Below are 23,352 nucleotides of genomic sequence, written 5' to 3'. Positions count from 1 at the left end.
CTTATCCAGGGGTGCACCCACAGGGGGGTCCACCGGATCCTGATCCCCCTCCAAAAAACTTCCTAACTCGATATAAATTTGTACACTTTCTTAATAAAATTATACTAGTTTAACAGAGAAATGTTTGATGAAGCATGAAGATTTGATCTTTCATTTCACCTGTAATTTTTCTCTTATAAAAAGAACATAGTTCTATTTTTTTTTCCTGAAAATATAGATGAAAGGACTTTACAATTTCTTGTCATTTTTCCGTGTGCGGAATAATACCTGTTCATAGACATAGTAGCTTAAAGTTGAGTTTATTTTGAGTTTAACGTTCCTTTCTTTCAGCAGTGAGGCTATATGAGACAGGACATATTGATTAAAGTGGAATCCGAACCACATACGTCCCGCCAGGAATCGAACCCAAGTCTACCACGCCAAAGGTTCGTAGACTAACCGCTTAGCCACGAAGGAGCTCGTATTAGCTTTTAGTATTGAATTCTCTCAAACCTTGGACTACTCTCGACCAAAAATGTCTAGGTGTGCGCCTGATTCTATCTTCTGAAATCTTGCAATCATACTTCCCGTAAATAAAGGGTGTAACGTGCAGTGTGGATTTCAGCGTTAGAATTTCATCCACATTAACAGGATGAACTGGCGCGTGTGGTGGGTATTCCCAGCAGTTAGAGATGAGGGAAAGCAGGATTAAAAAGTTCAGCATCATTTCATTTTGTGAGAGAAACTTCCAATTAGCTTCAATTTAGTCCCGTCACTAAAAATGTGCGTATGTGTGCGCGTTCTTCTGTCTCTACACCATTCACTGAAACAGATGATGATGCATACAGCGTAGAAAGGGCAGGAAGCCAATCTAAAACAGAAACTAAAAATACGCCTCCATGTCTCCTGCGTGTTGAGGGAAACCTCACGCAGACACTGCATTGGGAAGAGTGTATTTTACCCAGAGAAGATTTTCTACTACGCCGGTTATAAAGGAGATAAGGAGGTAAGTGGTAGATTAATCATTTAAAAATTAGAATAAAGAAGTAGTTATCATAATAATCAAACTTTATAAAGCACAGGTATGAACAAATAATTTGATCTTATAGCATTAAAACATTTAAAAGAAAGAAAAAAAATCTACCAGGGTGATGAGGAGAAAATTCTCAAATATATCATATATCAACATAATGAACAAAAATCATCCTTAAAGTGGGAGCTCTATCCTTGTGTATAACTTAGCTATCATTTGTGCTTTCAATGTGGAAGTCCCGAGTTCTACTCTAGATAGAAGTACGTGTAATTCAGATCTCACGATTTGAGTTAGCATCTATTGTGGACTTCATTTCTGCTTCAAGGTATATCTGGTTCGATTCTGTAATAACTGAGTTTGTGGTTGTCAATATTGTGCCCTCAGTGGGCTTAGTTTTCTTACGCATTCATTACACCAATATATTTTAATCATTCATTTTTTATTATTAATCCGGCTCCTTTACTCTACACAGCATAGTCGTGAGCCGTAAAATTAGAAATTTTTATTTAATTTTTTTCCTCCCATTATTTTGACACGAGGACTTCTCCGCCGTGCCTCAGGTCAGGAATACTTCTCTCTAAAACAGGGTTTCTCAACCTGGGAGTCGCGAGAGGGTTTCATGGGGGTCGCGAAGATGCGAGGAAGAGATAAATATAATTAGAATCTAATACCGCAAAACATTTTTAAATATTATTTTGAATTTTATTCTGATAGGCATATTTTTATTTTTTTTATACATACGGCTAAGAACAACAAAAAATAGATCTACTAAACATTTTCAACAGGTGCAGAGTTGTTTAAAAATCAATTTAAATGAAAGAGCTACGATATGAAACTAATGAGAACTGCATATTGAAAATACCTGAAAAATACAAATGCAGCAAAATCTGCATATTGAAATACAATTAAAATTGAAAGCTAATGAGATACCTGAGCATGGTGTGATTTTACTAGTGCGGCAATGTCCGGTTCAACCTTCGTAACGTACATTATCAGGTCATTTTCAACTGATAAGCGATTGCTTGTCTTTGTTTTAGTGTTTACCATGGGAGAAAAAAACACTTTCGCACAGGTAAGATGTATCAAATGAAATTATAAAGCAGCAGATACAAGACCAGGATATTCTTCTCTCCTCTTCAGTCAGAACTTGTCCAAGTCTTCGTTGCAGAAAACAAGTTGCAAGGACTTGTCGCACGATAATTGTATTGTTATAGTTGGTCAAGAAGTTGTGGGCTTAGATCAGCTACTTTGATGGCCTCTTCAACGAAGGGGTTTAATATCTATCTTGAACCAGCACTTTCATCGTAGGGAATGTATTACTGTTACTGTATCCACTATATACAAGAAATGGATTCTATTACAGAAATAGATGCATATCGTGAGATCTCCGCAATGGGCATATTAAAAATTCCAGACAAGCTTATTACAAACCAGAAATTATAAGTGAGCCGCTGGCAAGAGAATGTGATAAAATGGGGGTCGTGATAGGAATTAGGTTGAGAACCAGCTCTAAAGAATACAGTAAAATTTGATTACAATCAGGCTTGCCAACTATAAGATAATGTAAGCCTTAATGATATGTACCGTTGCGATAATCGGCGAATATACAATAATTTTAGAACGCACACCTTTTTTTTTTTTTTTTTTTTTTTTTTTTTTTTTTTGCAGTTTTTGAATGTGCCAATAAATTGTAGATTTTTTAAAAATAATTACAAAACACAAACTCTGAGGTTTTTAACAGTCATTCCCGCTAAAATAAATCAATAATAATTTGAGAATTGGCAACCCTGTATCCGTTCTTTGAATTAAATTAAGTGTACGAGGGGGTGGAAATATTGTTCAGAGTAGTGTTAATAAAGATAAAAAATAATGGTGAGGATTGTGACGCTGATTTTCTAGTTTGAAACTGAAGATTACTAGATAAGTTTATTATTGCTATTACTGTTTTATTACTAGTATTATATTTGCTTCTACAATTATCACGTGCTTAACGAATATAGGATAGCGGAATCGAGCGGGACTTGCAAAAATTTCCGTTAAAGTCAGGTTTCCGCTTAGTGGAGGTAGACCTTTCCTTTCTTTCTTTTTTTTAAATACATATAAAGGGGCATACTGAGAAAATATATTGCATTACATTTTACTGTACGTACATTGTTCGATTACAGTACTTCTTTCTTCTACGAATAAATACACAAAAGAATTAAAATTAATACAAAATTTGCTATGCACACGTTTTCTTTAGTTTTCTAATAGCCAAGCAGGGTTTTTTGTGTACATTGCTGCTTGGCTGCTTGACTTTCCGCATACACTTTAACCTGAGAAATTATACTAAGTGAATCAGAATCATTTTTCCGTAAGCAAATTTTTGCAGTTCCTTTAAACTTCTGAGAGCATCTTGATATGTATTTATTCTACATTCTTCTTCGAACTCGGTATCGTATTCCTCTTCTTCCTCTATCTCGTTTTCTTCTTTCCGACATTCCGTATGATTCTTGATTAAGTTGCGGGGATTAAGGACAGTTTGTGGGGGTGAATATGAGTAGTGGTTGGGGAAGGTCAACACTGTCCAGAAATATTTAACAAAGGAACGAAAATTTTATCGCAGAAAGTGTAATATATATGTCTCACAAAATGTCTAAATATCTTCTAAACGCTGTAGTCCGGAACTCAGAATTTTCCGTTAAATGCTTATTTTTCTTTCCGTTGTCCGCGTAACACAGTTTCCGCTTAATGAAGGGACTTTTTACACGTTTTGTTCTCCAAAATTCATGGGACCGTGAAATATTTCCGTTTAAGACAGTTTTCCGTTTAATAAAGGGTCCGTTGAGGACAGGTTTTACTGTATATAATATACAACAGGTTCACCTCAGAAATCAGATTCATCTACCGTAATATGAGTTTCACCACCCCTCCCCCCAGAGTAAGCCTCAAATATGCCCTCCTTCAAATTTTGAAGACAACTCTGATCCTCCACAGCGTTGTTTTTCAACTCCATAAATATTTTGAACATCGCTTTAAAAAATGGGAACGGTCTTACCCGTTCTCCGAACGTTGAAGACAGATTTGCGCCCCTGCCTTCAGTATCTGGATATCTGACAACGAAATACATACTCAGAAACAGGTCCCCAGAGCTGGTTTAAGTGTTTTCTATTTGCATCTTCAAATGATATACGTATACACTCAGGCCCATAATCACTAATGGACGTCTGAGTTCCGGACTCAAGATGACAAATTTCTAGGGGTTACTTTTTAAAGAACGAGATTGAAGTATGGTATGCGGAGAAAGAAGCTGCCCACGAGAAAGAAATAAAGGGAACTATACTGGACACAATATTCATACAACAGCGGAGCCGAGTTTTCTTGTCACACGGCAGTGGTATAGAAGAAGCTGAGACAATTGCTTATTGGCTTCTGACGTAATCGACGCATTTGCTTCTGTATGCCCCACTAGGCCACCAATTAGGGGGCCTCCCCCCTAAATTTTTTACAACCCTATATTTCCCATCGGTATAGCTATGTATTCCTAATTTTAGTAGTATTGTATCGCACAAGTGACTGAATTTGGCATCCCCATTTCGGAATACCACGCTACGCTACTGGTCATTACAGTGACGGAAATTTTTACAGAAGTAGGTTATATGTTTTGTTTTTTTATACGTGTGTGAAATCATTGCAATCACAGCTACGGAAAGGTGGGGTGGGGGTGGGTGAGAAGAGTATAAAATAATTCTTTGTAGCTACTGGAATTCGTCCATATAGAGAGTTCGTATATTTAAACATACTGCAATATGGAAAATGGAATTAGAGGTACCCATTATAGAGTACATGTTTATACTAGATTGCAAATGAGTTACTGTAACTCATTTGCAAACTTTTCACAATATTGTCACTTTATTCATTCTCCATTAATTAATTGCTGGTAATTAATTAATTAATTATCCCGAAAAATATTTGGTCTAGGAATTAATTCGTGCGGTTTTACAAAAGATGGCGTAACTAGCTTATTGTCCCATAGTTTCGTTGATCCAAACATGCGTTGAAAACTACTGTCATTGAGCATCTTGTTTAGTATATGTCAGTTGCTTGAAGCGGAAACAACAACATTTTTTCTTCAACTGAAAATGGCGCATTTTGTGCCTGATAAAGTGTTTTTGCGGGGAGTTATTCTTCATTGCTTTAACATGAAGAAAAGTGCTACCGCAAGTCATCATATTTTAGTGGAAGTGTTTGGTGACCATGCTCTAGCTGAGCGAACGTGTCAGAAGCGGTTTGCACGGTTTAAAGGTGGTGATTTCAGCTTGGAAGACCAAAAGCAATTTGGACAGCCAAAAGAATTTGAAGATGAAGAATTGAGAGCATTGCTTGATCAGGATTCGTGTCAAACGCAGGACGAACTTGCAGAAGCATTTGGAGTTGAGCAAACAACAGTTTCCAAACGTCTCAAAGCCATAGGAATGATTCAAAAGATGTCTTATTGGGTTTCACGTGAATTGAAAAGAAAGACGTTGAAAGAAGAAAAACCGTTTGCGAAATGCTGCTTCAAAGACAGAAAAGGAAGGGATTTTTGCATCGAATTGTAACTGGTGATGAGAAGTGGATTCATTACGAGAATCCTAAACGAAAAAAGGCCTGGGTGAAGCAAGGTGAACCAGGTCCTTGACAACCGAAACGAGATATTCATTGTGCAAAGGTTATGCTGTATATATGGTGGGATTTGAAACGTGTGGTGTACTATGAACTTCTGAAACTTGGTGAAACTATTAATGGACACCGCTATCGACAACAATTAATGCGTTTGAAGCAAGCTCTGGCCTGAAAACGACCAGAATGGACTAACAGGCATAATAAACTTATTTATCAAGATGATAACGCTCGACCACATGTCGCAAAACCGGTGAAAACCTATTTGGAAAATGTCGGATGGAAAGTGTTACTCCACCCGCCATATTCACCAGACACTGCTCCGTCTGACTACTACTTGATCGATTGCATGAATAACGATTTGATTGGACAGCGGTTCACTTCTTCAGAAAATATCGAAAAATGGATCTTTGATTAGATTGCGTCAAAAGATGAGGAATTCTTTCGACACGGAATCCGTAAATTGCCTGAAAGATGGGAGAAAGTAGTGGCTAGCGATGGACAATATTTTTGTTAACGTATTCATTTACTTTGTTTTTGAAATAAAGCTTCAATTTTTATTAAAAACCGCACGAATTAATTCCTAGACCAAATATTATTTAAGTGGAATTCCCCCATTCCTCCTACGATTTCGCACACTACTTTACACTTTGTTGATGTTATCATATAAAAAGTAAAGAAAGAAAAAAAAACAATATTTGAAAAAATGTTTATAATTGTTACATATTCTTAATTGTCGTAGTTGGAATAACAACCATGAGAATTACACACCTACATACATACACACACACACACACACACACACACACACACATATATATATATATATATATATATATATATATATATATATATATATATATATATATATATATATATATATATATATATATATATATACAGGGTGTTTCAAAACAACACCGACAACGTTTGGGAGGTGATTCCTGACACCAAGATAAGACGAAAAGTATAGATCAAACTGGGTGCACAAATGCTTCCTTTCGGAGTTATAGGCTGCCGAAAATATGAAAAATTGAACTTTAAAGCTCCATAGCTCCAATACTATGGGACCTACCGTAGTTGGGTCAAGACCACTTAGGAACTAGAATGTGACCTGACTCATCTGACTATTTCTTATTCCCAAACTATATATAAAAAACTGAAGAAACAAAGCTTCAGCAACATTTCTGAAGTTATTGCAGCTACAAATGCATGAATTGACACCCAATTTCATTTATTTTATTTTAGTTTACTTTAGTTTTTGGGAATTAAATAAACTGCAAATTTGAAGGAATAATACATCAAATTCAAGTAGTATATTGAAAAAAAATACAAAACTTTGACTTGTTTTTCTTAGTGAATCTAAAGACTTGAACCTACAACCTCGTGTTATATTATTATTATTATTATTATTATTATTATTATTATTATTATTATTATTATTATTATTATTATTATTATTATTATTATTATTATTTGCAGTTCTCATGGGAGCGCGGGGTGTTCCTCAACCAAATATGGGGTTCACCGCACGAGAAGGAGGCATTGACTGTGGTTGCTGCGTATGTTGTCCATGTCTACAGATTTATTTTCTCAAAACAGTACCCGGAATAATAAAAGTTGCCGAAGTGGTAAGTCTCTAGTACATTAACACTATCAAGTGTTAGAGAAATAAGTTATCTATAACTGAAATTTATTTCACATTGATACTTTCAGCTATCAATTTCCGTATTCCATATTTTTTTTTCCTGAAGAGACAGCAATAGTGATATTATTTCCGTCCCATTGCCATGGTGATTTCTTCCGCTTTTTTCCACGTAGGCTCGCCTCCTGGATCTTGCTTGCAGTATATATACAGTGTGTTTCAAAACAACACCAACAATGTTTGGGAGGTGATTCCTGACACCAAGATAAGACAAAAAGTATAGACCAACCTGGGTGCACAGATACTTCGTTTTGGAGTTATAGGTTGCTGAAAACATGATAAAATGGATTTTAAAAGTTCATAGTTCTAATACTATGGGACCTACCTTAGTTAGGTCAAGACTTCACTTAGGAACTAGTATGTGCTCTATCCAAATATCCAAGTTTGAGGATCCTGCGGTACTTCTGCAACTACTTTTTATAGAGGTAGTTGGTGAATACTTCAAATTATATGCCTGTAGCCAAACTCCCTCTATAAAAATTGTTGCGGAAGTACCGCAGGATCCTGAAACATTGATATTTGGATAGAGCACATATTAGTTCCTAAGTGAAGTCTTGACCCGACCATGGTAAGTCCCATAGAAATGGACCTCCTTGGTATTGGAGCTATGGTTCTTTAAATCTCATTTTTCCATGTTTTCGATAACCTATAACTCCGAAATGATGGATTTGTACACCCAGGTTGGTCCATGCTTTTTGTCTTATTTTGGTGTCAGGAATCACCTCCGAAACGTTGTCGATGTTGTTTTGAAACACACTGTACACTTAACCGCCCACAACTTAGCTATTTCTGGTGACATTTATTGCTTTTTTCATCTCCTTTGTCTTCTTTTGAGACATCAAAATTGTGCTATGCATAAATGTAGGAAATCTTAGGCCGGCTGTACATTGACCAAAGGACAGGACAACAGACCCGAGGTTCAATACTATCCCTAACAGCACAATTACATAGAAGGCATATGCCTATCATGTTCCCTCAGATACATGGGAATGTGTCCAGTATGTGCCTTATATACTTCTGAGAAAGAAATCACATGGATGGCAAGTGATAGTCACAGTCTATGTCCGCCCCTAGGTACATGCTTGACATGTACCTGGGGAACGTGCCTAGTATCTTCTAGGTATGTTCCCCATGCCGTAAGCGTCAATGAACCACAAAATTACTCCCCCAAAATATGTTAAATCGCCTATATGCGTAATGTGTTTACATTAATGTGAGTCTAAACACTTTAAACAAGTAAAAAAAATGCAGTGTTACCGCGGGCGTGAACCACCAACCTTTAGATTACTAGCCGCGTGCTCTTCCGACTTGGCTACAGAGGCGATAAAGAGAACGTCACTTGTAGAGGGATAAATTATTGAGGTCTTTTGCATTCGGCTAATCAGAGTCCTCCTTTAACCGCATATATTCGACGATAACCGTTTGGGATCAGATAAAATCTGCTCGCCATGTAATTTTATAATAAATTGACGAGTGTCTATTTACTTTATTTTATGGTTCTTCCATATTCACTTTCAAATGATCGGTGACACTTACCATCTAATAAAGTTGATGCGTTTATTGCTTGTAGTACACAATCGCTTAGAAAAAGAAGCAACAAATGCATCAAATGTGGGAGATGAATTTAGAACACCTCAATAGCGAATGTCTAGCACATCTTGTGCTGTTAGGGTATCTAAAACAATATGTACCTAAAGGAAGTACCTAGAACATGACAGATATATGTCCCAAGTGACGACATAAAAACAACTGACTGTTAGAGTGCAAAACTGAGCCAGGTATATGCTATATTTGTGGTACATAGTTACAAATATCAATTAAGTGTAACAAGTACCTAAAACTGTAGGTAGCTGAAGTACATACTTAGCACATGAATATCATATGTGCCAAGTATCGGGTACCTACAAAGTAACTGGGACACCTAAATGGCACATCTTGTGCTGTTAGAGATACTAGACTAGACAACGGTCTCTCCGAACTTGTAATTGGAACACACAATCAGTGCACTCAGATATCTCTCTCTGCCTCCTCTCCTGTTTCCCCGTGCCTCAGTTTGGCTGTCTTCCCCTGATCAATATGCGGCCGGCCTAATGCAACAACTTGACGTGCATGTTTGTTGATATTATTATTATTATTATTATTATTATTATTATTATTATTATTATTATTATTATTATTATTATTATTATTATTATTATTATTATTATTATTATTATTAGTGTTTTATCTTTTGGGAAACCTCACATGTACTCACATTTCTCTCTCTGCATCCTTTCCTACCTCCCTCTGCATCGATTTGACTGTTCTGCCTCTGGTCAATATGCAGCTAGCCTAATGCAACAATTTTGTTTGTGCGCACGTCTGTCGACAGCTATTATTATTAGTGTTTTTCTTTTTTCTTTTGTTTTGCTGGCGTTGCCAACGATATCTGGTACCATCATTGTTTTTCTCATGTTGTCTGAAGTACGATTTGTTTCGTTATTTCTTATTTCTGTATTTACGAAATTACATTTTAAAAATCAATTTCAAGACAAATAAGATTATATTATGCGCATTAAAAAAAGTTATAATACCGTCGACAGGCTGACATAGTGACATGGCTTTGTTTAACCGACTTTAAAAAAAGAGGCGGCTCATAATTCGGCCTGTTTTTATTTTACAGTGTGTATTTTGTATGTATGTTCAAGCGTAACTCCATAATAGCTGTGAGTGATTATGAGTGATTCTTCTTTTGTTTGAAAGAGTATAATTTCCCAGTGATCTCTCATAAATTGCGTGAGAATCTATCAATAAATAGTCTTTGCAGCTATTTTATGAAACTTCCCAACAACTGACAATGTTAATACCATAATTATGTGTATGTTAATTATGTGTATGTTGACGCATAACTTCGACACAGGTGCACCAATTTTTATTTCTCTATTTTTCTTGTTTGAAAGAACACGCCTTTCCTGAGGTATCATACAAATTTTATTAAGATAGAGTAATAGTCATAGAAACTAGCCCATGGAACTCCTCAACAGCTAACAGTTTAATATCTTCTACTTTTGTTGAAGTCATGTCATGCTGTTTTGTTTTAGTTTATTGTTTACCTAAAAAGTTATTTTCGAAATTGAGTTATTGCTACTTTGAGGTAGTTTACGATCATATTTACTATCTCCCAAAAAGGCCACCCTAAAAACTCAATAGTAATAGACTCACAAGCAGGGCGGCTTTAGGATTTTAATTTTGGACAGGCCCGCTCCCTCACTTACAGATACTATACACATTTGATTGATTAATGATAATAGGAAATTACTTTTACAGTAGTGGTTGGTGTTGTTTGTTAAATATGTCTAATTATCTACCATTAATATAAATAGTGCAAAATATATTTAGTCTTTATTGTATCTTTTATCGTTTATATATTTTTCAAAATTTTGGGTAGGCCCGTGCCTACCTGGCCAACCCGCTAAAGCCGCCACTGCTTACAAGGATTAAAAAGTTTCGGTGTATCTCAAAATATATTTATTTTTACTTAAATCTACATAGCGACGTATCTGAAGATATGTATAAAATCAATAAAAATGAGACAGAGAACTTTGTCAGTCAGCCGACGATAGTAGATGGTATGGTAGCATCTGCTGTTGAGAATTTTACGCTTGCCTTTGCAACTAATCAGAACGCATAGAATAACATGCTCATAATGTGTACAGACACACCTGATTTTGCAGAAAGAAATAACTTTTATTATTATTATTATTATTATTATTATTATTATTATTATTATTAGATTACAATAATTGACACATTTTATGCGTGATGAAAGCAGAAAAAATAAGAAAAAGGTAAATAGAGTGAAAACATCAAATCAGCTTTTTTTCTTATTTACAGGAACATGGCATTTTGCCATAAATTCTGGGGTATATTTTACAGTATAATGTAACCAGAGTTGATGGCAAAATGCTATATTTTGCCTATAATATATGGAATAAAATTTGATCAAACTAGGAAAGCATTCATTGTGTAACACAAAAATATTAATTTTCCTTTTCTGTAGGTTTTGGGAGCCATATGTCAATCACTGCTACTTAATTATGGATTGCCTTATTCCAAAACAATTGGAAATTCTTTCGACATCTTTCTAACTACAACGTCCGCCTGCTTGCTCACTACTGCCATCTTGTTGTGCACTTATCTACTATCAGACAATTCCTTCAGGCTTGTTCGATCTTCATTATTCGTAAGTACTCTTGGCTGTTTATATAGTAATAGAAAGTACTTTATTTTATATTTTGCATGATATCTAAGTATTCATGTTGGGTATATTCAGATTGGAGGAAATTCCTATGAGAGTCTGAACTGCAACAAGTACTCCCTTTAAGTGAAGACACATGGGGAAGTTAGACAATTCAGCTGACAAGCAAATGTTCGAATGAGGGCCAGAGGAAAAAATATTTTTTTTTCTTCTTTGTATTCAACATGCTAAGATAAATGCTCATGAAAATTATCGCAACTCAATCGCCATTGGTTTAGCAGAAAAAAATTATTTAAAACTTTCGCCTTTTATAAGATTTTCCTCTTCTGGCAAAATCGTAAGCTTTTGATGCATATAATTCAAGCTCTAATTAAAGCAGAAATACAAAATATAACGTACCTAATTTAAATATAAATTAATTGGCCTTTATTTTGGTATAAGTCTAGTTTGAACACTTCCAAAAACAGAGAAATAATAAAAGATTTTTTTTTCTTTTCAAAAATTACGGACAAAACTGTTCGTTTCCTGATTTTATTCGCTTATCGATTGGGCACTTTATTTGAAGTCTAAGGCACAGATAAAATGCTGTATTTCATATTTTTGTGCCGACCACTTGACACAAAAATAGGCAATACAGTGCAAACATTTTACCTAAGAATATCTTTTCTCAAATATTATTGAAGCTACTGTATTTTAGAAAAGTAAGAAACTCACAGATACCTTTCCAACTTAAAAGAGTACGTCCTAATTGTCTTACATAGACATAGCTGTTAAGTAATAACCTAATAAGTTATGAACAGAGGGCGGTTTGTTAGGAAATTTTCTAAATATTCCTTTAATACTTATTATTCTTGTGTTAATAATTATTATTCTTACGTTGTGTTCAAGATTGAACAGTCACTTAACTGCAATTCAAACGAGGCACATAGATTGTTATCTACACTTGAATTAAAATGTGTTTTAAATAAATATTATCTTTCACTTTATTAAATTTATCTCCACTTGCTACATTTTCATTACAAGTGCGAACATGCTGTATTTTTTTTCTCTCTCACAATCAATAATCATTGAATGAGTTCACACATTACCTTTAACATATACATTGGTTATGCTTTTGTTTCTGAGACTGTTCCAAATTATAAGCAAGTAGTGGGAAAATTTTCAAAACTTCCTTCTGTTATTTCCCTGTTTTTGAGAGTATTCAAACTAGACTTATGCTGAAGGAAAAATACAATTTAAATCAATTTAAATTAGATATAACTCATATTTCTACTTTAATTAGGGCTTGAGCTATATGCTTCTAAATTAAAGACAATTTTATAAAAGGAAATTCTAGACGTTTTTCTGCAATATCAATGGCGGTCGAGTTGTGAAAAATTTACATGAGCACTTATTTTCACTTTTTGAATATAATCAAACAAAAAATTACGTTTTTTCTCTCCTCCCATTCGAATATTTCCTTGTGAGTCACAATATCCTTAACGAAAAACGCTAACATTTTCTTTCTCATGAAATTTGGAAGACATAAAAAAAAAAAAAAAAAAACTGGATTCATTATTCAAGTTACAGGGAGGAGACTGTCTGTCTAAATTACAAAATGTCCACTGTGTTATAGGGAAATTAAGCAGTTATACCTAAGGAATGAAAATTGATGTTATACGCGTATCTGCAGTAACAAATTACACTACAGGGTTAGTATATACGAGTTGTTTCATCCGAGGTTGTACATTAAGTTATAGGTTAAAATAGTGCAAAATTAAAAGCTCTAATGTAGCATATTGTGAAATCTATTAACATGGTTGATGATTACTTGTATTATTGTGAGCACATACTGAGACGTTGTCATTATTATTGGGATTAAGTATTTAAATTAAAAAAGCAATACGTATCAATAATTTAAAACAAATATACCAAACATCAACTTTCAAATTCAATACAGGATAGAATCTTTGGAAGAAAGATGGAGAAAATTGCAGTAGGAATTGTTGCACCATACCCCTATCAGCAGGGTACCTACCACTGTACTACGAATTCTAGTTCACTGTACTTCAAATTTAAGTTTGTAGTGGATTGCGTGGTACCAGTGCCGTGCTGTGGAGGGACGACGGACCCGGGCGACGAAGGAAGGGGGCCCAAAATAGGGAGGAAAAAGAAAAAATGAAATGAAATCTTTAAGTTTTACGTCCCAGGATTATGCCGGTTAGGCTAAAGGAGACTGTGATGATGAGAGATGAATGAAATTGTGGAATGAAGAAAGTGGGAGGAAACGGGAGAACCCTGAGAAAACCCACGAGCACGATGTTTGTCCACCACAAAGTCCACACGGCGCGAGCTGGGATCGAACCAGGGACCCCAAGCACCGGGGGTGAACGCTCTACCACTGAGCCACCGCGCCCTTCATAATAATAATAATAATAATAATAATAATAATAATAATAATAATAATAATAATAATAATAATAATAATAATAATAATAATAATAAATGCTCAAATGAATGAACTTACTTTATTGAACCTACCACTGCGAAGAGCTATTATTATTATTATTTGGTCTAGGAATTAATTCATGCGGTTGGTACGCACACATTGAAGCTGTAGTACAAACACAAAATACATAAATACCTTAAGAAAAATATTGTCCATCGCTAGCCACCACTTTCGCCCATCTGTCAGGTAATGTACGGATTCTGTGGCGAAAGAAGTCCTCATCCTTGGAAGCGATCCAGTCAGAGACCCATGTTTCGATATCTTCTGAAGAAGTAAACCGCTGTCCAATCAAATCGTTGTTCATGCAATCGAACAAGTAGTAGTCCGAAGGAGCAACGTCTGGTGAATACGGCGGGTGGGGTAAAACTTCCCATCCGACATTTTCTAAATAGGTTTTGACCGGTTTTGCGACATGTGGGCGAGCGTTATCATGTTGAACAATAAGTTTATCATGTCTGTTCTCCCATTCTGGTCCTGTTCTGGCCAGAGCTTGCTTCAAACGCATTAATTGTCGTCGATAACGTTCTCCATTCATAGTTTCACGCGGTTGCAGCAGCTCATAGTACACCACACCTTTCATATCCCACCATATGCACAGCATAACCTTTGCACAGTGAATATCTCGTTTTGGTTGTGATGGACCTGGTTCACCTGGTTTCACCCAGGCCTTTTTTCGTTTAGGGTTCTCGTAATGGATCCACTTCTCATCACCCGTAATAATTCGATGCAAAAACCCCTTTCTGCTCTGTCGTTGAAGCAGCAATTCGCAAATGGTTTTTCGTCTTTCAACGTCTCTGTCTTTCAATTCATGTGGAACCCAATGTGACATCTTTTGAATCATTCCCATGGCTTTCAAGCGTTTGGAGACTGTTGTTTGATCAACGCCTAATGCTGCTGCAAGTTGTTCCTGCGTTTGACACGAATCCTGCTCGAGCAATGCTGTCAATTCTTCGTCTTGAAATTTTTTTGGCTGTCCAGCTCGCTCTTGGTCTGCCAAGCCGAAATCACCACTTCTAAACCGTGCAAACCACTTCTGACACGTTCGCTCAGCTAGAGCATGGTCACCATACACTTCCACCAAAATACGATGACTTTCAGTCGCACTTTTCTGCATGTTAAAGTAATGCAGCAGGACACCCCGCAAAAACACTTTATCAGGCACAAATTGCGCCATGTTCACTTAACTACAAACTGGTGTTGTTGACGCTTTAATCCACTGCCCTATACTACGAACGATACGCGATGACAGGGGTTTGCAACACATGTGTGGATACACGGAACTGTGGGACGCTCCGTTCGTTGCGCCATCTCTTGTCCACCCGCACGAATTAATTCCTAGACCAAATATTATTATTATTATTATTATTATTATTATTATTATTATTATTATTATTATTATTATTATTACTAGTAGTCAGGGGTGTAGCCAAGGGGGGCCCATCGGGGCCAGGCCCTCCAAATGGTTTCCTGGCCCCCCAAATGACTAGCTTTTAAAAACATCATAGTAAAATTATCATTCATTTAAAAGTAACAAAGTTTATTGACAATTAATAATTTACAATAAAATAGTATGCAGAAATATTGTTTTTCCATACCGATCGAAAAATAGTGCGGTATCTTTTCCTTATACCGATCGAAAAATAGGATACTTTTTTGTGACAGCAGATTACACAATTTACTGCGATTTATAATTGACAGTTTGAAGACAAAACGTCTTAACAACGTACTACAAATACAGCCATAAAACAAAGGTACTACACTGATTTGTAACTACAGTATATTTTTATATGCTTTACCAAGTATTTTAAAAGACATAGAGGATGGAAAATTTGGTGAGAAACAATGATTTTATTCAATTAGGATTTCATTCGCTCTCTCTTTTATTTCTACTCAGTGTAATAAAATAATTGTTGTTTTTTTAGTCACGAATAATAAATAATATTTTTGTCAGGAAACCGTAAAGAAATTAAGTGAAATTTCAAAGAAAATCAATGTTGTGTAGATAGGTTCTGTATACAAGGTCTTAAATTTAAATATAAAGGTAACCAAGAGAAGTTTTGTTGCTTTTTCACCCACCACCTTTGAACATCGATATGTCACCTAACCTGGAAGATCAAAAATAGTCCCCATCAGCATCGACGACTTTCTGAAAACGTTCTGGAAGGCCATGTAATCCATTGCGGTAGAACTTGGTGGGCCGTGAAACGAAGAAGGTATCAGGTGCATTTTGGAATTTTACTAGGAATTTGAACTGGCGTCCTCTAAGGTGATTGTCCAAAGAATGGAACAGGGATAATCAGACAGTGCAACACACGGGGGATATAGTGGTTGCAATATTGTTTCCCATCCAAGGCGATGAATAGTGTCCCGAGTCATCCTAGCCACGTGGGACTTAGCGTTGTCCCATAAACGAGGACCCCTTTGCAATTCAGAAGTGATGGCTCCAGAGTTTTGAGTTTTTGCTGAGCACAGCTCACTGCTGACACTACACAGTTGCATTGATACTCTGACCAGCTGGTAGCAGTTCCCGATGCACGATGCACCAAACACACAGAAGGACCTTCTTCTGGTACAGTGCTGGTTTCGGCTGTTTTGAAATCGGTTCATGGGATGCTAACCAATGATGACGGCGCCGTGGAACTTCGTATAGGACCCACTTTTTATCACATGTCAACGTCCTGTCCAGAAATGGCTCCGAAACCATTAAATAAACACAGGCGACTGCCGCGTTGCCTTCTGGCCCGGAGTCAAAACATGTGAGACCCATCAGCCAACTTGCAGTGCTTCCCAAGTTGATGGATGTGCTGCCGAATGGTTTCTCCACACACTGAATTGTAGTCCCAGTTTCTCTTTGTACATGTGTTGGTCTTCCGGCACGTGGTATTTTCGGGTATTTCGTCATCGTCCTTAAACTTGTTAAACCATCGCTGCACTGTCCGCGTCGTCACGACACCCTCAACAAATGCCTGGCATTTCTTCTGTCTCGCTACAGCGGCGTTTGACCTCCATTTAAACTTGTTTAGCATACATGCTCTTATGACGCTCTGTGGATGTCCCATGTTCCCTGTGTCTTTACGCATGTTCACGGTGTATCTGAATTGCCGCAACCAGGTAGTATGTTGCATATACCCGCACCAACAACTGACGTTCTCCTTATCTCCACTCACATTCAACTCACGGTGTGAGGTCCAATTGAACACAGACCTCCACGAAAAGGAACAGAATTTTCTTGGTTACCTTTATAGTTATGCACAAAAGTATAGCGTTTGGTCCCGGGCAGTAGTTCTTGATTAAGCATAATAAAACTGTCTTGAATATAATTTGTGGATAATAATAATAATAATAATAATAATAATAATAATAATAATAATAATAATAATAATAATAATAATAATAATAATAATAATAATAATAATATAAGAAGAAGCTAAAATAGTGTTTTTAGTTTTCCAGAAGGAAACCAAAATTTTCCTTTCTTTCAGGCCTCAAAAACACTAGCTGCAACACATTTTTTGGCTTTGTACATTGTAGCTGGCCCCCCCTCAAAAACGACGGGCCCCTCCTACACAAACCTGCTGGCTACACCTGGTAGTAGTAGTAGTAGTAGTAGTAACTGTACTAGTAGTAGTAACAGTACTAGTATTGCAATAGTTGCGTAACAAAATATACTGTTTTCTTGTTTGAGTTTGTTTAAAAATTATATCACTATTCTGAGAGCACCCCCTTTTATTTTGAACCCCCTCCCCCAAGTAAAAATTTCTGGCGTACTTACTGCCTGCTGCTGTCCACTTATTTTCGTTACACAAGACAATCTACAACAAAACGAAAGTGGTGAAAACATTTTAGCATTCATTGGTCTCTTTCTTCTGGTAACATATATTCATTTCCATAATCTTTTTTAACCTTCTTCATTTGTAGTCGCCCACTCACTACTTGCCAGAGTGGAGAACAAGTCATCACCGAGTACGGGGTCATTGTTGTCTCCACCTGACTTTAATTGATCTGACGTCCCTGCACAATTTGCGTTTCCATGTTGTTTTTAACCCTGCTGTCCTGTTTCTTTTCTTCTTAATCTGAAAAATATCATCTGACAACAAGGTCGCCCATGTTGTGGTTTCCAAGGGGGGCAAGTATAAGGAACGTTTCAAATATAGTTTCAAGTTTTGCTGTAACTAATGTAAAAATTTTATTGGGTTTTCAATTTTCCCAAGTACAATTTCCTCTTAGGGGGGGCAAGCGCCCTACCTTGGCCTCTTGCCTGTTGGGCGCCCTTGTCTGACGAACTACTATCAGAATGCATCTCGTATTCGCTTCCTGAATTTTCTAAAATAGCCCAGAATTCCATCATTGTGTATTGTAATATTTTAATGAAATCAGGTTGGTGATAAAAAGTAAAAATGGGAGCTGTCCTGTTTAATGCGCACTGCTTCTCTGAAGAACTAAAACAAAATAAGCCGAAGAAACTGTTACTCTTTTTTTCAGTTATTCTTTTAAAGAGAAAAAAAATATATTAATAAAAGTACAGTCCACAATTGCGTCTACAAACAATGAAAACAAAAGACTTACATTTTTTTTTATATAATCGAAACAGCCGACGTCTTTTTATGTATTGTGCTGCCAAAATGTCTTGTGCCGTGGCAAAAATGCGAACTAAAGCTCACACCCTCACACACCCACGCGTTGGGCCAATAAGTTTTCAGCTATTGCTAAGCGAGTGGAATTCCTTCAGCCGATAGCAGCGCTTGCAATGGAAGACTAGAGATCAAGTCAATGTGGCATTAGTATAGCTGATTGTATCTTTATTAAAACAACTAGTCGGATATTTTCCCCCATTGTTAATAACTTTTTGTAATTGCGTCTTTAAAAATCACGAATATTGAATATATCAGTTTCTGCCCTGGGAAAATTTTACCTTAATTTCCCTAAAAAAACATATCATGTTTTGCCATAATGATTTTTTTAATTACATAGTAATTGACATTGCCCCATATCACCGCTAATTTTACTCACCAGGAGACGACCGGGGAACATCTTGGTACGAAAAAGTAACGTTGGCCAAAATGTAACATATCAGCTTATACAGTAGCACTTCATATATGTTTGATCAATTTTGAAATTGAGGATGATTTCGACACGCGCATAATATATGATCTGATGGTAACTGTTACAGTAGTTGACAAAGTTTTGAGAAAAGACATACTGAAGATGTTACGAATGGAATTAGCATATAAAATGTATGCAAGTGTACAAAATAGATACAAAAACTGAACTATTCTCTGCTTGCTTAATCTGAAGCGAAACTTCTTAACATCTAACAAAAAGAGTTTACACGTAAGATTGCCATCTGGTAGGCTTATACATCAATATATGGGTTACATTAAAAGAAAGATAAAATGATTGTATATGATAATGGGTTATACATGAATTGGCATTGTCATTTAACTGACCGTAATGGAATTGTATGTAATTTTCTGCTCCTATTTACCCATAAGGTCTCTTACTATCTTTACATATGGAAATTCTCTCTCTTTTCCCTCTCTCTCTCTCTGTAATTAGCATTTGCTGCAAAATATATCGGGTGTTTTGAACTATAGTAACATACTCTTAAGAGGTGATCCCTCACAACAAAATAAAAGAAAGAGCTCATAGGTACCTGTGGAGGGGGGAAATGCATAGTTTTAGAGCTAGGGTTGTCCAAAATCCTGAAAAGGATCAATTTGAACACGCGCTATTTCGAATTCGAGAAACCGTAGAGTGGGGGGGGGTTCATATCAGCGTAAAGGAAGTCTGCAATTAGGTATGGGCGCGAGACCAAACGAGGCGAGAACTGAAACAAGTCTCGTCTCGTCTCGCAAAATCAAAAGCTGTTCTCGTCTCGCGTCTCGTCTCGTCTCGCAGACCTAAGTTCTCGTCTCGCGTCTCGCAAAATTTTGGAAGTCTCGTCTCGCGGTCTCGCGCGAGACTTCTCGCGTTGGTCTCGCGGTCTCGCAAATCAATACTGGAATAATGTAGACTTCATTCGACCCTTTTAAAATGTATACTCAAAGTTTACATAGTTTTGTTTCATAGTTGCATTGTTACACAATGCTTATCCATTCATTCCGATTCACAATGCCTGATTTTACAGCCTACATTCTCGGTATTAAAACATGCCAGTTTTCTGTAGTCTTTGTCTATGTAAAGTATGAATGAAATCGGCATGTTACATTTGAGTAATCTTACTTGCAAGATAAAACTTTCAAATAACTTGGTAAGAACGGTAACTCAAATAGTCGTATTTATAGTAAACATGCAGCGTTAGTAATATATATTTCACAACTTAACCCTTAGTCGGTAATATCCGTCTCCTAGACGGATGTACGATACTTTTTTCTTCAGAGTTGGTACACATATTGGAGGTATAATCTGATACTTCACCTATGCTTCAGTTGTGGGTTAACTGTGCAATTTTCAGCAGGTGGATGCGTGTCTAGCTCATTGTTGTAAACTTCGAAGTGTATAAAGTTATTCCACCCCGTCTTGCAAGCGGATATTACTGTAAAGGAAATATATTTTATCCGTCTAAGGGACGGATATTACTTTATACTGACAACTATTAATATTTGGTTGTTTCTTTCGTTTCGAAAATTGAATATTTTAAGATGTCAAATAGCAAAGGTATACCACAAAGGAGTAAGGCTATACCACAAATGGCTATAGAACAGTTAGAGATGGCTATAGATCAGAAACTGATTATGATTACGGATCCGATGACTCGTATGTTCCTGAACAAGATCATTTATCCAAAAGTTCATAAAAGCAATCCAGAAATAGATTTTAATGATGCCAATAACATATCTGATAAGGGATACAGCATTGATCAGAAAAGTGATCAGAATAATACGAAAGTACAACAGAAACTGATAATGTTTATTGCAAAAAAAAGTTCAATCAGATAGAGTTGCAAGAAGCCAAATTTGGGTACTAAAACACCTAAGTAAAACGTTATAAAAAAATAAATTGTCGTCATGGGTAGGACCCGCGAATTAGTTATAGAATTTTCCAAATCCAGAGGACATCTGGTATTTATTCCTTACTGATGACACTTTGAACGAAACTGTGAACTGCATTAGTGTACAATGGAAGTGATGAGAAGAAAGTTACATAACTCCTTCTCAAGTTATATGAATACTGATAAGACTAAAATTGAAGGGCTTAGTGGTTTCATGACTGTGATCCATTTTCAAGTCGGGGCGTGAGAGCTTGGTGTCACCTTTATCAACTGACTGCACTGGACTTCATGCTTTTCATGCAACCATGTCTCAAAAGGTGTGAAGTTTTGGTTTGATGATTCATCTACTCGTGAACGAAGGAATAGAAAGAATCCTCCAGCAGAAGTGTCCAATGTTTTCAATAAGTTCATTTCTAATTGCCAAAGGGCATATTCTATTGGGGTGCATATACGTGTTGATAAAACACTGCAAGGTATATATTTAGAAATTAATTCTTAGCGGCGAAGCATGTTGCATTGAACTCATGGGTACATTTACAAGTGAACTACGATGTGCTTCTTATCCAGTTTATTAATTTTGTTACGTAAAATCAATTCTCTGGGTGTAACTAAACCTTATTGAAAACTAACTTACACCACTTTGGCTTCAAGCGTCTCAATTGTGCGTGTCCGTCTCTCAGGCGGATGTTACTGTTATAGCTTATTTTTGGATGTTACCAACTAAGGGTTAAATGCACTTTCATCTCAATACAAACCGTCTTTCGCAAACTGAGGAATGGAATGAAATTCACGCAACGAACCAAGCTCATCTGAAATAATATTTCAAACTGTTTGCAATCTGAAACACTAGTTTTTTCCTCAAAATCAAATCAAAACCATAACAAAGTAGTGGAGTACCGACAGCATTTTTCTCCTCAGTGACGACGCCAGCTTTAAGTTCTTAGGGGGGCAGATACATTTTCAGGGGGGCGGCTATTTGCCATGCCAAATATGACATATTTATTACGTTTGACTTCTTTTACATTGCATTGTGTAATTTCGTTGCTGTTTTTATATTAGACCGATATGATTATAACAAACTTATTTCAGGTAAAGTTTGTAACTAACAAATAAGTAACGTCTGCATATGAAATATTTTTCAATGAAACTTTTGAAATCCAAACATAAATTGAATTACTTTCGCGTATGCTAAGAGTAACACATTCGTCCAGTACTATATGCTACGCATCTCTCTCTCTCTCTCTCTCTCTACATATATATATAGGGAGAGAGAGAGAGAATTTACGAGGAGTTGCTGAAAATATCCTAGTCCAATCCAGAAAGAGTGTAGGTACTAGGTAGAAAAATGAAACCGCAGTTTAGAAAAACATATCTCTGTATGTACAAATACAAATTTGCATATTAATAATGAAATTCCTATTGTTTCTCAGGCTTCTGAAGTGATTATGTGTGCCCAAACAGATAATTTCACGAACACTCAGATCCTAACTGTTATACCATTTTTATTCCACCAAGGAAAGTCACCGAAGTAAATTAATTAGGAAATCAGTACCACCAAGGGTCTCTCCTCCGTTATATACAGTGGTGAAGAAGTGGCTTAGTATGAACGTGGTGATTTCTCAACAAATTATGTTTTACATCCAGGATGATTAAAAGCAATGACTCTTCCCGAAATCATGGATGCAATTTGTGACATTGTTCTTGAAAATTGCAGCATTTCAGTCAGTGGTGGATATAGCCCGGGGCCGGAGGGCCTAGGCCACCCCAATTTTTGAGTGACAAAAATAATTTAAGCTATTGTTTATATACTTTTTAAAGTGTATAGTAAACTCACGATATACATATTATAGTCTGAGGTCTGGCTGCACCCCGCTTTTTCAGTTTTTATCTTCTCAGCAAAACTTGTGTCAGAGATTCTGGGCATTTCTTTGGAACTCGTCGGTAGCATAATTCAGAATGGCTTGGGTGTGCTCAAGTTCTCGACATAATGGGTTCCCAAAATATTTGTCAGGAGAATAAAAGAGTGACGGCATTAAGATAAATCTTCTTTCAATTTGACCTAATGCTGATCAATTTCGCTCACGAATAGTAACCATAGATGAAATATGGTTGTACCACTATGATCCTGAATCGAAACAATAGTCAATGGAGTAGTAACGCTCATTTCTCCAACGCCCCAAGAAGTTCAAGACACAGAAGTAGGTTGAGAAACTGTTTGCAACATTCTTCTGGGATAAGTATGGAGTCGTACTCATAGACTACCTCCGCAACGGTCAAA

The 23,352-nt window shown here is 36.4% G+C and overlaps 1 protein-coding gene across 1 annotated transcript in view; it reads left to right on the top strand.

Annotated features, from left to right (window-relative positions):
* The first annotated feature begins 677 nt into the window (after nucleotides 1–677).
* Nucleotides 678–23,352, top strand: part of sing (MARVEL domain-containing protein sing) — a 37,175-nt gene continuing 14,500 nt past the window's right edge. The window contains exons 1-3 of the mRNA XM_081745100.1: nucleotides 678–985; nucleotides 7,136–7,284; nucleotides 11,398–11,580. Of these exons, the coding sequence (XP_081601226.1) occupies nucleotides 7,141–7,284; nucleotides 11,398–11,580 (327 nt within the window). The 5' untranslated portion in view covers nucleotides 678–985; nucleotides 7,136–7,140. The remainder of the gene's footprint in view (nucleotides 986–7,135; nucleotides 7,285–11,397; nucleotides 11,581–23,352) is intronic.

Source organism: Thermobia domestica, chromosome 18 (assembly GCF_964235325.1).
Source record: "Thermobia domestica chromosome 18, izTheDome1.hap1.1, whole genome shotgun sequence".
Taxonomy (NCBI): domain Eukaryota; kingdom Metazoa; phylum Arthropoda; class Insecta; order Zygentoma; family Lepismatidae; genus Thermobia; species Thermobia domestica.
Note: the sequence above shows the minus strand (reverse complement) of the source record. Positions and strands in the feature narration are given on the sequence as shown.